At 39.3% G+C, this 14429-nt stretch overlaps 1 protein-coding gene across 1 annotated transcript; it reads right to left on the bottom strand.

Moving 5' to 3' along the window:
- Positions 1-1008: 1008 nt before the first annotated feature.
- Positions 1009-13369, bottom strand: LOC103183181 (uncharacterized protein C7orf31). The gene is made up of 7 exons (XM_042332594.1): positions 13085-13369; positions 11772-11801; positions 10597-10787; positions 6820-6908; positions 5598-5772; positions 5327-5421; positions 1009-2456 (listed from the first exon to the last, which is right to left on the bottom strand). The coding sequence occupies exons 1-7, from the start codon at positions 13222-13224 to the stop codon at positions 1539-1541; spliced, it is 1638 nt and encodes a 545-aa protein (XP_042188528.1). The 5' UTR covers positions 13225-13369; the 3' UTR covers positions 1009-1538.
- Between the last annotated feature and the right edge of the window lie 1060 nt (positions 13370-14429).

Here is a 14429-nt window from a genome sequence, read left to right as displayed (position 1 = left end):
AATGGGGCAATAAAAAACTGCAGGGAATTGACATTGATCACAGTGAGATAATCAGGTCAGATGGAAGCTAGACATGACAAATGTTGCACTGAAGCTATAACTTGATAATAGTAATAATCCTTATAGTTTATATAGTGTCTCTCTTTGGGAGGACATCTGAGAAAGTACTACACAGGATAAACTAGCTTGTGTGCAAGATACGTGTAAAATCAACAAGAAAGGATTTCTGATGTACATCTTCCCCTGTGATTACTGGCTCCATTCACTATATTAAACTAGATTAAAATATTGAGCCTGGATAACACCACTGAATCTTTGTAGAATTACACAATTGTGAGCCTATAGATCTTAACTGCAATGTTTATATACTGCCTACATTGCTGGCTTTCTGTCCAGGTGCTGTTTAATAGCTGATTAAACTTGTTCTGTTGGATAGTCTCACTGAATTAACTTTCTATGTAGACTTCTGAACAGTTTTTCTGCATGGTGAAATTGACTAACTTGGGAGAGAGTTGTTTAAAATCTTGCATTTTGTGAGGACATTCCCACATTAAGGAGTTACTGTGAAGTGATTGTATATTTGTAGGTGAATGCGGCAGCTCAATTGCGCACAGCAATGTCCCACAAACAGCCACAAATTAATGGCCAATTTTATTTGGGGATTGTTGGTCAGGACACTGGGAGAAACTCCCTTCTCTTTTTTGAATAGTGCCACAGGATCTTTAACATTCACCTGAACAGCCAGATAAGAATGTCTCATCTGAAGGAAAGAGCTGGAATGGGATTCCACGGGCACTAACTTCCCTCTGGTATCTTACAGCAAACATCAACGAATGCTGGTAAACTAGGTATCTGTAAGGGACAGATGGTTTTAATCCTGTCCTCAACTGACACTCACATTGCTGTATTTTTTTCTTTTCAAAAGCAAAGGGAAAAGCACCCTTGTTTCCTTTGCCAGATTATTATTATTATTATTATTATCATAAATTGAAACTGAGTTGAGGGTGGTGCCGGCTATTCAGTAAGAAGGTCAGTGAACCAGGACTTCAGTTGTCACATCTGGGAGCAGATTCATACAAAATTCTAATCTGCCTCTCACTTGCAGCCCAAAACTGCAAAGTACGGTGTCCAGTGCATAGTAAGTACACAGATATCAAGCTTTGTAACCATTAAGATTTGGTGAACACACTTTAATATTATACATTATTTTATACACTTAACAGTAAAAGAAAATACTTAAGATAGAACTACCTTTTCAGATGAAATATACAAAGCAATAAAGTGTTGCACAAGTCTGGTGCTTTATATCCAAAAGAAAATAGTTTCACAATGGTTTAATTTGCTGGTCAAATTACTGACATACAGTTTATTGGAAATTTCTTAGTATCATGTGATGAAATTGATGCCCATTTATAAAATGTAGTCTGTTTTGAAATTCCCATCCATGCAGGAAAACTGCAGATAAAAAGTGCTCTATACAAAACATTGTTATGCTTAATGTTGCAAAGAGTCGACTTATTATGTGAACAATTTAGTTACTACAAGTAATAGCTGCTAATGCCATGAAAAGTGTGCTTCCTCCCTGAATGAACATTGTCTCGAGGATCCAATGTTCTTTGTTCATTTGCTTTGAGGTAACGATTATGTGCTTCTGTTTTGCTGAACGGTTGTTTGAGGTGTGATGTCAGAAGATGACATCTATCACAATTCAAAATCCTTTCTTTTTCCATTGCTGAGTATCCTTGTATATGATAACAGTCAGTTAATGGCTGATTATCACCAGAACCAGGGTTGTATTCATTACTGTCATGCATGGCTTGTCTGTTTATTATAATTTTAGTGCGCTGGATTTCTTCTGATGAAGGTGGCTTGTTCAGAAAATAGGGTTTGCCTTTGGCTGTGTAATCTTGCAGCCTACTTTGTGGTAAATCCTCATAACTGATATCAATAGAAGGTACTTTATTTTCTATTGTTTGATGATCACAGTGTGGCCAATGTTGTATGTTGCACGATCTGCAAACTGAATTCAATGGTACTAAGTTCCTATTTGGCGTTGTGCATCCTTCCATCATCCTTTCTCTTTGATGCTGATAAAATGCACAGGGCTCTTCCCATCCCCTCACTTGGTTGACTTTGTACCTTAACATACAGATATCAGAGAAGGGATTTGATTGTATGCAGTTACTGGTTGGTCGAGATGTTCCGTTCATGCACATACTTGGGTTGCAGCCTGCTTTTTCTTTATCTATACATAACTTTGTTTGAATACACTGTGATTTTGTGCTATCATCATACATGGGTTTTGGTGAATGTATAATAGGCTTAGGCTCTGGCTTCTTTACTGGAGTAGGAGGGAAACCGCCGCACTGAGCACTGGTTTCACTAGCTATCGTCATTTTTTTCCTCTTGGGCCTCAAAGGTGGATTAGGTATAAAAGTTGGATGAGACTGTTCTCTCTGTTGGGAAGAAATTTTAGAGATTGATAAACAGCAAATCAATGAGCAGAGTGCTCAATCCTTAGTATGCTGTACACCATTTTCCAATTGTATTTAGATTTTAATAATTATAATATAATTATAATAATCCTTGCATATATATAGCACCTTTTCATGTCCAGTGGATATTTTAAAGCATATCACAGGATTTACTCCAAAACGTAATGACTATGTATTTTGTAGTGGATTCTATTTTTCATGGGATGAGGGTAAAAAACCTCCAATTAAAATCTTTGATAGATGAAACAAAGTGAGCAAACCCTTTGGTAGAATCACTTAGATTGAGACACAAGGAAGGCAATTGTAATTGCAACTGTGTTCCTCAGCATGGTGCCAGAGTAATTTTGGATTCTATTCGAGCCTTACTGTCAAGCTATTGTTAAACTACTCAGGATTTCCCCCCAATTTGTTGATATTATTTTTGCCCCAATCATTTAAACAGGCAATCAAACCCATTAAAGGCAAGGTATTGTACTGGCTCATATTTAAAGTGCTATTTTCCCTGCTTCCGTTGGGTTGGTGAGTGACAGATGACATTTTTTCCATCTGTGACCAGGGCTCCCTCTGCCTTCTCGTCCTCCTTGACCTCTCTGCTGCCTTCAATACCGTTGCTACTCTATCCTCCTCCATTGCCTCTCCTCTCAACCTTCATGGTTCTGTCCTTGAATGTTTCAGATTGTACTTCTCACACCGTCTCCACTTCATCACCATAAATGGCTTCTCCTCTAGCCCCTGCACTGTCTCGTGCAGCGTTCCTCAGGTCTCTGTCCTTGGTCCCCTTCTCTTCAATATCTATACCCTCCCCCTTGGTAACATCATCCAGACATGGGGTCAACGTGGATGTCACCCAACTCTACTTCTCTGCCTCCACCCTGACTCTAGGACCACTGCTGTCCTGACAGAATGTCTGTCAGACATTGAGTCCTGGATGAGAGATAACTTTCTACAGTTGAACGTCAACAAGACCGAGGTTCTCCTGATTGGCTTCCGTCAGCGCCTCCTCACCTCAGGCGCTGACAGCATCACCCTCCATGGTTGCACACTCCACCTTTCTAAGCCGGTCCGGAACCTTGGTGTCTTGTTTGACACTCAACTATCCTTTCTACCCCACATCCGTGCCATGACCCGCTCTGCCTTCCCCCACTTCCACAACATTGTCTGGCTCTGGCACTGCCTCACCCCTCTGGCTGCCGAAACCCTCATATGCGCATTCATCACATCTAGGCTCGAATATGCCAACTCCTTGCTTGTCGGCCTTCCAAACTCTTCGCTCCACAAGCTGCAGATCATCCAGAACTCTGTAGCTCATGTCCTCTCCCGCACCAGGCTCGATGACCCCATCAGCTCCACTGGCTCTGCATCCCCCAGAATCCTTATCCTCATCTTCAAAGCCATCCATGGTCTTTCTCCTCCCCACCTGTGACATGCTGACCCCACATCAATCTGTCTGCTCCCTCTGCTCAGCAGGCTGTGGCCTGTCCCACGTCTCCCACCCGGTCAGCCTCACTATCAGCGGCAAGGCCTTCAGCCTCTCTGCCCCCATCCTATGGAACTCCATCCCACATTCCCTTCATCTCACCCCTTGCCTCCTTCAAGGCATGCCTCCAACCCTCCTCTTCGACCGAGCCTTCGGCCATTCTCCTAAGCTCCCCGCCCACCACCCTTCCAGAATCCGACCCCCAGCTTGGGTCCAAATCCCTGACTGTCCAGCGCCTTACGACATCCTCCTGATGCGAAAGACGCTATACAAATGTAACTGTATTGCACTTTATGTGGGTTTATTTTATCCTAGTTGCTGGAGTGGTGTACTTGGACTGATAGCTGTGAGCAACAAAGTTGTTCTGAAGTTACCATTTTACTACATTGGATTGGTCTCTCACATCAGGAAGCCAGGCTGTAAGGAAGTGCTTCAGGTGGGACTTTTAATCATACAAAGGGTAACAAACCTGTGGACTAAAGTTACTGGGGAAGGCTATTGGAGTGAATATAATGGGTTTGGAAAGCAACTATCCTGGAGTTTTCCTTTTTAGATCTAATCTCTTTTTGTGTTCCGAAATCTCTCTTCTATAAATTAATGATCCAAAATCTTAAAGTTGTGCATATGTGATAATTGGTTGGTGGTGAGGACTTTCTTTGCTTCTGACACATGACGGATGCAAGCAAATTGTTATAATAAATGATGGCTACAGCTATTCCCCAATTGGGGTAAAACAAATGGCATTGTTCATTGATGGCAGCTTTCCCCTTTCACTTCAACATGTCTGTTTGATCTGTGGCTATTTTGTTTAGGTCTGTGGTTGGAATTGAGGTCTGGGAATTGGAAGCTCCACCTACTTTTTGGTGAGGTTCTATCACTAATAGATGGGAAACACATGGCCTCAGTCAGTCCACTATCATTTCATCTTATTTGTTAATTGACTTTAAAATGATGATTGGGCTCTGCTTCTCATTTTTGTATTACGAAGCAGAAAAACATGGGAATTAGAAAAAGGACTTGCATAGATAAAAGGGTCTGGGGAGGGTTTACATTGAAGGGAGAGGATTCCAGATCAAAGATTTGTTGTTTAGGATCAACATGATACAATTTAGTCATTTCCTAATGGAGCAAGCGTGACCGTGAGTAATGATGATTTTTGATTTTGATGTAATATATTCTCACTAACTAAAGTCCAAGAAATGCATGCTGGTTCTTAGCATGCTGGCACCTGGACAGTGGACATAGCAATTTGTTTACAGAGATCAGGTATATCTATGTTTATGCACACACAATAGTGTGTAAAAGTTTACAGTGCCACTTGAATGACAAATGCTTGAATTTACAATTTACTCACTAGTTCTGATTCGAAATAGTTGCTTCTTCCTGCCAATTCTGCAATTACTTTTTCATGGTAATCATCCAATTCAATAGGATTCATTGATCCATTGCCTATTTATAAAGATACAAATGTAAGATTTGATGATGGAACAGTTCATGCTTAAATCTAAAGAATATCGCTTGTTGTAGTATATAAAACATTATGCTATTTGTAATTAAAATGTAAGGACCTTTTTTAAGAACAGTAATGATTTATGTGGCAGCAACTGTCAATGATGTTAACCTACCTGTATAATCCCGCATGTATGTGGATAGCCATTGTGCTTTTTCTATGTTTTTCAGTATATTAGCTGTTCTCTCAGTCACGGTAACTTCCATTGGCCGCAACAAATTGTTCGGAGCTATAGCCTTTGGTGGTGTGGGGTAGTACATTTGGGAATATCCTGGAGCTGATTTTGGATACTGCAATGAAAGAATAAACTATCTGTCGGGTTGTATTGTATATCAAAAGCCAATATCAAAAAACAAATCCTAACAGTAAGGTGCAAAATATTGTAACATTGATTATCTAGGAAAAAATATACATATGTGTCATACATATCTTTGGTCATTGTACACGCTATACTTACCTGATCTTCTGAAGATAAATACACCACATAAGAACATAAGAATTTGCTAGACGAAAGAAGACCAAGGTTGATCCAGTTCACCTTCCGCCATTCTGACAGTCGCATAGACATGTCATGCCTCACGATATTATTTCCTAAAAGAAATATCTAACTTTCTTTTGAAAGAATGAAGACTTTCTGCTTCCACCATCTCCCTTAGCAAAACTATTTCAACTGGTTGGCAAGTCAGTAACTGGAGGGTAATTATTTCATGTCAATAAGAAAACAAAGAGTGAGTTTAGTGAGTGAGTCTCAAAGAGCTTAACAGCGGTGTGGTTTAACTCCAAGCTGTAATGGGAGGGAGGAAAGTCTTCAGGTGTGATTGACAACATTTAGTTTGGAAGCTAATCAGATCAACGTATCAGAAAGAAAAGTTTAATCCATCCCTTACCTTTTTGGTTTGGATTATTCAAGCAATTGCTAAGATTAGTAACCTTCAATTCTTTGTATGAGCGAACAAGCAATTATTACACTGCAGGAGTTTTTCTCGGATATCCAGAAAAAATAACATTATATTGAGCCACCATACACATTGCAAACAGTGAAAACTAAGAGGACGAAATGCAATACGACATTTAAGATCTTTCCTTGGGACAGCAAGAGGTGTTGGGTTGGATCAGTAAACTTGAGGTTGAAAAATGACAGTTGACCTGATATCCATTATTAACCAAAGCCTGGGGAATATGCCTTTAACTAATATTAATGGTTAACCTGAGAAAATGATCCTTTATAAGGATTAAAGATCAACAATACAGTTTGAAGAGATCATTTATAAAGCTGTTGTTTATGATTATTTTCCTCTAGCAAACGCATTTTGTATTCTTACAGTACGAGCACTTACATGATAAAATCCATATTCCCCGGGCCAGTGTAAACCCTTCTGTTGAGATGCAAAGGGGATTTCCTGGATTTCGTGCCTGTATGCAGATCCTGTGAGGTTTAGGAGTGAAAGCATTTTGAAATCAATGTTGGTGTCATCCATACAACTGAACATTATAATCAAAAAGGCATTCCCACCATCAGGCCTTCATTTAAAGAATGAAATAGTCAATGATCCACATCTACTTTGACATTCTTTAATTTCTTTCCATTTGGGTTTTCATTTGTTTGCTGCTGATAGAATCATTGGAGGAATGATTTGTACTAAGCCCAGCTGTATGAAAGAATTAATATACAGAGTGTGGGAGCGCCCGATGTTAATGATGGTATTCAGCTTTCATGTATTATACTACGAGAATTATTGGATGTCCTGATTATTAGTACAATGTTATCAGTTCCCTGGGGATGCCATTAGTATTCTATTTTAAGTGCGTGGGGAGGTAGTGGGGGAGAGGAATCTTTTATTAAATGTTTGTGTTCGAAAAAACAAGGGATACAAGTATGGGAAGTAGATTATTTTGTAATTTCCGGCCCTTGTGTCACTATTAAACATACTCAGTAAGTACAGAACAGAGAGCTCAAAGCACACTCAATTCTGCACTGTTGAAAACTCCTCCTCTGCACCAATGTGATATTTCTATTTCTCACAGCAATCATCTTTGTAGTCAATGGACCCATTGTAGTCACATTTCCAATTAAACACAAATTCCAGGTATTAAATTGTGTGGAAACTGTAAAAGGTCTATGCAAAATCATTTTACTTAGGGCACTTGCAATCAGACAGAAAGATGCTCATACCAAAGGTGAAAGAGCAGTCTGCTAATCACCTGAAAGAATCAACAAATAGTATTGCTTCTGTAGGACAGTGCAATACTCTCACATTTTGAGTTGTTTTGCACTCCATACCATTCGGCAGGGGTTACAGTGAACAAGCTTGAGTATCACTTGTCTGTTGACCAATCTGTGAATATCCTCAGGGTGATGGGGGGTGGGGAGGGAAGGAATGATCAGAGGCTCTCTGGAATCAAGGTATCTCTGAAGCAACTCACCTGCTGAAGGGAGTGGAGCATTGATCAATTCTAAGAGGATTCACAGATTTTAATGGCTCTGCAATATTTCACGATGTAGATTACGCCTCAATGGAGGGAGGGGTAGCAGCTTGGGGAGGGAGGGTGATTCTTCTCCCGAAAGGTTTGTAAGCCATTCTCTAACAAATAGACTAACCTATTCTGTACCAGCTACAGAAATCTTTCAACTGGGTGGTTGCATAGTTTTAATTTGTTGGAATGGAAATAAGTCATTTGGTCCAACTAGTCTGTGTGGGTGTTATATTTGCATGTTACACCCCACTCCTATTCTCATCTGTATCCCTCTGTCTCCTTCTCCCTCATGTATGCAAATATGTATGCCACTTACATGTGGAAGTTTCAGTGCATATGGAATGGAATGTGCACTGTCTTCCTGTTGTATCTTATATGGTAAAGTAAAACGGTGTATTTTGAGTAGAAGGTTTGCCAGCATATTATCTGGCATAGTCATTTGCTGCTGTTTAGCTTTTTAGTTCTTTCTTCTCAAGTTGGGGAGAAAAAAACAAATTTTTACTTCCAAGGATTACTTATTGATGACTATGTTTTATATAATTATTGATGACTATTTTTTACATAATTTTGGTTGAATAGTTCCATGAGTAGGACAGAATATTCTCCCTTCTTTTGAGGATCTACCACCAAGTACTCAAAGACATAGCACTTGTACTTTTGCCATCTCACTCACTCCAATTTACATTGAGTTCAAAACAAAACGACCCACAGCACACAAACACACACCGCGTTAGTATGAATTTCCCACACCAGCAAGGCACTTGGCTTATCTTAATCACATTGCCAGTTGTGTCCTGCGTGGCTCACTCACGAGGAGCCCGAGTGAATCTGTCCAGACTCATTTCATGCCGCGCTCTCTTAGGTCACCTAGATTTTTGTGCTGATGAATTTCAAAGATTTCCATTCTTGGACCAGATTATAATTCAGTGTAACTTCCATTCCAAAAAAGGATAATAATAGTCACTTAATCCACAACTGTTTGTGAGACACTACTGTGAGTAATTGGCTGCCATGTTTCGCCCACAAAACATACTTTACAGTATATTCTATGAAGTGCTTTGAGACGCCTAGAAGATGTGATAAGTGCTATACCAAATGCAAGGAATATTATTATTATTAATATGTACATTTCCTTCAATCTGGCATAATGTAAATTCATACTGCATTTCACACAATCACTTTCTATCCAGTGTTTACTTGTCTGACTACAATTAGTTTAAAAATTTAAATACAACAATTAAAAAGTAAAAATTGTACCCTTGGCTACTTATTCTAATCAATGACTGCGGATCGAGCTGCAAGGTCTTTTCATTTCTAATGTGGTAGCTGATGAACTGTTAACATTAATCTGCATCTTGAATAGAAATGCACAAGGCATAGTAGCACTCTTGAAAGAAAATCTTTAATAGTCCAATAGGTCTTGAGGGAATATTTTATTCAGCAACTGAATATAATAATTAATGTGCACTGTGAGTCCCCAATGCCTTGGTTTTTGCCAACCTATGCCTATACTTCCAAGCACAAGTAAGGAAGAAGAGTTTGTATCTAAGGGAGAGTAGACTGACAAATGGAAACTTGGTTCTGGATTTTTCAGTGGTTGAAACAGCAATTCTTAATCAAGGTAAAAGATGTGTCAGATTGACCAAATATAATGGGTAGTTAAGTTACCAATTACTTAGGACAGAGCCTTGGCCAGGGCAAGTGTCAGAGAAAGAGTGATACATGATTGTATTTATACACATCTTGTGCCAATTTGTATAGATTTTCATGTCAAATCCCCAAGGACCATGTCATTTGGTACCAATCAACAGACTATCCAATGATTAAGCATTACAAAAACAGGGTGGATCTTACATTAGAATACATTAGAATATACAGCACAGAAACAGGCCATTCGGCCCAACTGGTCTATGCCAGTGTTTATGCTCCACATGAACCTCTTCCCGCTCTTCCTCAACTAAGCCTTCAAGCATAACCTTCTATTTCTTTCTCACTTATGTCCCTATCTAGCTTTCCCTTAAATACATCTATACTATTTGCCTCAACAACTCCTTGTGATAGCATGTTCCACATTCCCACTACTCTTTGTGTGAAGAAATTTCTTCTAATTTCTCTATTTGATCTATTTGTGACAATTTTATTTTGATGGCCCCTGGTTTTGGTTTCTCCCAAAGTTGAAACATCTTCCCTATGTCTACCCTATCAAAACCTTTCATCATTTTAACAACCTCTATCAAGTCACCTCTTACCCTCCTCTTTTCAAGAGATGAGTCCAAGCATGTTCAGCCTTCCCTGATAGGTTTAACCTCTCAGTTCTGGATCATCCTTGTGAATCTCCTTTGCAGGAGATTTAATCTTGTTTTATAAGGGTCAATGGGGTTGCCTGATTTTGCTGGAACACTGTCAGCATAGTACCTTGAACTGAGTGTTAATCCTAACATGTGTTATTGGGAATGACTGGTTAGTCAGTGGTACAATTTTAGACGCATGCTTGAGTTGACTGTTTCAAACCCTTGGGAAGAAATTACAGCTGTAATTTACTAAGAAGAATTTCTGAGAGTTAAAAAGAAAGATAAAAGCAGGTTGAAAAGCAGTAATTACATTTTCTTTAAACTACTTTCATGAATGCATACATTTACCTCTAATTTTTTTATTCACAGTCATAGTGTAAGGTCTTGCCGGCATATTCGGAGTAATGGGCTGTTGATTTCCACCTCGCACACCAGTGTATGGATCATCTGGTGAAGTGAATTTAGGAAACATTGCATATTTGTTTATGTGGGAAGTATAGGGATGTTCGGCTGGAAATGTCAAGTGTATCTGGTTCTGGCTAAAAACAAAGGAACAATAAGAGGCATAGATGATGCAGGTGACTTGATTTTAAGAATGCAATGAATACAGAACTAGAAGACATACTGTAAAGAAGTTTAACATTAACAAATCCAAACAAGATTAGGAAAGTTATTGAGCAGATCAACTTTAAGTAAATTACATCATTAGGACCAGAGGAGATTAATTAAGAAAAAGTAACATTTAGGATGGCTATTAGCAAAAATGTCTTTATTTAAATAATTGTAATTATTTGAAATAATCTACAACAACAATTCACATTTATATAGTGCTCTTCCTTTTGGGAGGACATCTCACCAACAGCTAACTATGAGCCTGAGCTTGGGGAGCTAAGGGGGTGGAGATGGTGCTGATGGTGAGGTCGGGGGGAGGGTTAGGTGACTGAAAGCATGATTGATAAAATAGGTTTCAAGAGGGGAAGGAGGGGGCAAGGGTTGCTGGTTTGAATCGTGGTCTGTGCTGAGTTCAATGGTCTCAGCAGAGAGGCAAAATTGGTCCTGGCATTACCAAGGTTAGGGAGAGCAAAGGTAGCCATGGTTTCTTCTGGTCATTGTACAGCATCCTCCACTCATACATAAATAATGTCAACTTGGGCAAGATACCAGAGAATAAATGAGTGCATGGTGGCTAGGAGCAGAGACACATGCCAACACCAAAAGTATCAAAATAATTAGATACAGTAAAATGTATTAAAATAAATAATTCTAGGTACCATAACAGGAAATTTAATGGACCAAAGGGATAAACTTTGGTGGCTTTATTCTTTTCTTCTGATATTTTTAGGAATTCATAATCTGATAACAAAAAATCATGTCTTCCAAAGCAAATCCATATCTTTAGCATTTTCATGCTATTTGCAGTGAAGTGCAATGGGTAGCTTGATTTAAAATTACCAGCAATGTGCTATATGCAATGATTGAATACATAGAAACAGAGAAATGTTGAGCAAAGCAGGTTTACTTACTTCATTGTGATATTAGGAGGTTTTGGAAGCCTAAAACCCCAAAAATGTAAGTAAGAATTAAATGTTTTCAGCAGATATAGTAATCATAATAATAAAGAATAAGTCAATGGTTGTTAATCAACATCTTGAAGGCACTTTTAATGTATATTATGTGTAAAACTGTACGCTCCCTGTGGCAGTTTCAGTAGCCCAGTTTTTGAGCCAGGCGGGTCCGTAGTACTCTAAGGCAACTCTGATGAAATACCGGCCAGCCTGGCTCAGCAGAAGACTTGAAGGGTCAGACTTTCCACTCAGCTCCTGTTAACTCTCTAAGCCAAAGCCCTAATGAGTACAATGGTCCTAGATGTTCAAGCAGTGGGAAAGCTTGCCAGAGAGCGATTTCAATGGCAAGCTATGTGATTTTAGTTGATTAAACTCCAGCAGTACCCCAAACCAGACTTGGAGGTGTTCTATTCTGATACACAGGAATTTCCATGCCACTCAATTTGGTTTTGGATAATATTAAGCATGGTGATGAGTTTCCGTGTGCGTCTGACACCTGGCTGACCAAAAAAAAAACACTGAACACTATTCACGTAATAATTAAAAAGAAGCAACAATGTTGTGTTCAATATCTTTACAACACTTGGTTGGTTCAATTCAGGATAAGTTAAAATTTCATTTAGTATGAGGAATGGAAACGTCATGAGACGCAGGAAGTGGTGCTATTCTGAGGTGGTGATTAAAACACAGTGTTGGAGTGGAATCCAGGTGGCTTTATCATGAATCACATTCCTGCTTTTAATCCCTGCATTTGATGTAACTCCTCATTCACATTGTTAACACATCTCAAAGCCGCACAGGATTTATCATAAAGTGAATGTGTATTTGTACACATTGCAGCCAATTTGCGCACAGCAATGTCTCATCAACAGCCAGAAGTGAATGACCAATTGTATTTGGGGGATGGTTGGCCGGGGCAAAAGGAGAAACTCCCTTCTTTATTCCGAATAGTGCCATGGGATCTTTAAGGTCCACCTGAACAGACACTGATGCTTAACATCTTATCCAAAACATAGAACCTCCAACAGTGCAGCACCCCCAGCACTGCATTGAAGTGTCAGCCTAGATGGTGAGTTTGAAGACCTGATATAGGGCTTGAACCCTTAGAGTTTGATTCAGAGGCTGACATGATACTATATGTGGCCTGGAAGAACCAGACTTAAAATGGAAGGTTGCTTTATTTGTCTGAAACACAAAATACCCAACTTAGAAAAACTATTTTACATTTTGTTTCTCAAAAGTATTTCACAATGTGAAGTCGTAAAACTTACAATTGATCTTCAGAACGGATATCACTCTTCTTAATTTGGGTGCGTTCATAAGGTTGATATATGATAATATCACTGCAAGAAAACATAAGGTAATAAAAACAATTAAACACTGCAGCAAAATACACTGGGCTTCTGCTCATCAGTTATTTTAGTGGTGCAATAATTATTTTTGTAACTTGAGAGCAATTGCTTTAGCACCTTGTATTACAGGAAAATATTGGAGAAATGAAATGATGTAAATATTTCCCCTTTTTATTTCCCGTAGGTAAGTCCTATTTTTGTCAATCTGGAAGAGTAAAAATAAATGATTATGTGGATTTTAAGAAATTGTACTTGATAACAGGCTTGATAATGTTTAATTAATAAAAACAACAGATTTTTCTTTCTCTGACTTAAACTCAGGATGTTTCTAGCCTTTTATAATTAAGATATCTAAAAATAAATCTGCAGTTATTTTTGTTATTCAACCTGTAATTTTTCAATAAATCCTAGAGTATATAAGGGAACTCCATTTTAAACACAGGCACACATAGCTTATTGCACTGACAGTTTCCCTTTCTAAATATTGGTTGACTTCTGGGTTGTGAGGTTATCACCAATGTTCCTTCCTCTGTGCTGTGTATCTGTACCATGCGCAGGACGTGCCAATGACATTGGATCCTCCTGACAATAACAAAATAATTTACATTTATAGAGTGCCTTTCACATAGTATACCATCTTGAAGCTCTGTACAGTGGTAGGGTTTGACCTCGAACAAGGAAGAAGGGGGAGAGTGTAATGACTATAGGTGTGGTCAAAGAAATAGAAGAAACCCTGGGGAAACGGTATGGTCCTCTAGATTTTACTGCTCTGCTGATTTGGGACAGGGGCAACAAACAACAATTTAAGCATTTATATAGCTCCTCTTATGCAGAGTAGCAACCCCGAGCACTCAAGAATGGCGGAGCACGACGTCGAGCCGGGGATAGTTAGAGGCGACTGTAGGCACGGTTGAAGGGGAAGGTCTTCAGGCACGGCCTGAAGATGGGGAAGGAAGGGGCAAGGAGGAGGAATAGAGGAAAACTGTTCCAGAGTTTCCGGGCATAGTAGTTGAAAGCGCGGTCATCAATGGTGGAACGGAGGGCACGAGGGACAAGCAGAAGACCGGAGCCAGTCGAGCAGAGGCAGTTTACTTGCGGGGTCAGCAAGTCACATAAATGATAATAAATGACATGTCAGCTTGGCTCAGTGGTTAGTGCTAGCACCTCTGGATCAGAAGATTGTAAGTTTAAGTCCCAATCGATGACTTGAGCTTAGGCGCAGGGAAGCACAGCATTATCAGATGACAAAGTTTGTCTGCTTATT

This window comes from Callorhinchus milii, unplaced genomic scaffold (genome assembly GCF_018977255.1).
Source record: "Callorhinchus milii isolate IMCB2004 unplaced genomic scaffold, IMCB_Cmil_1.0 Scaffold2, whole genome shotgun sequence".
In the NCBI taxonomy this organism is placed as follows: domain Eukaryota; kingdom Metazoa; phylum Chordata; class Chondrichthyes; order Chimaeriformes; family Callorhinchidae; genus Callorhinchus; species Callorhinchus milii.
The sequence above is the reverse complement of the archived record's forward strand: the minus strand, read 5'-3'. Positions and strand labels throughout refer to the sequence as shown.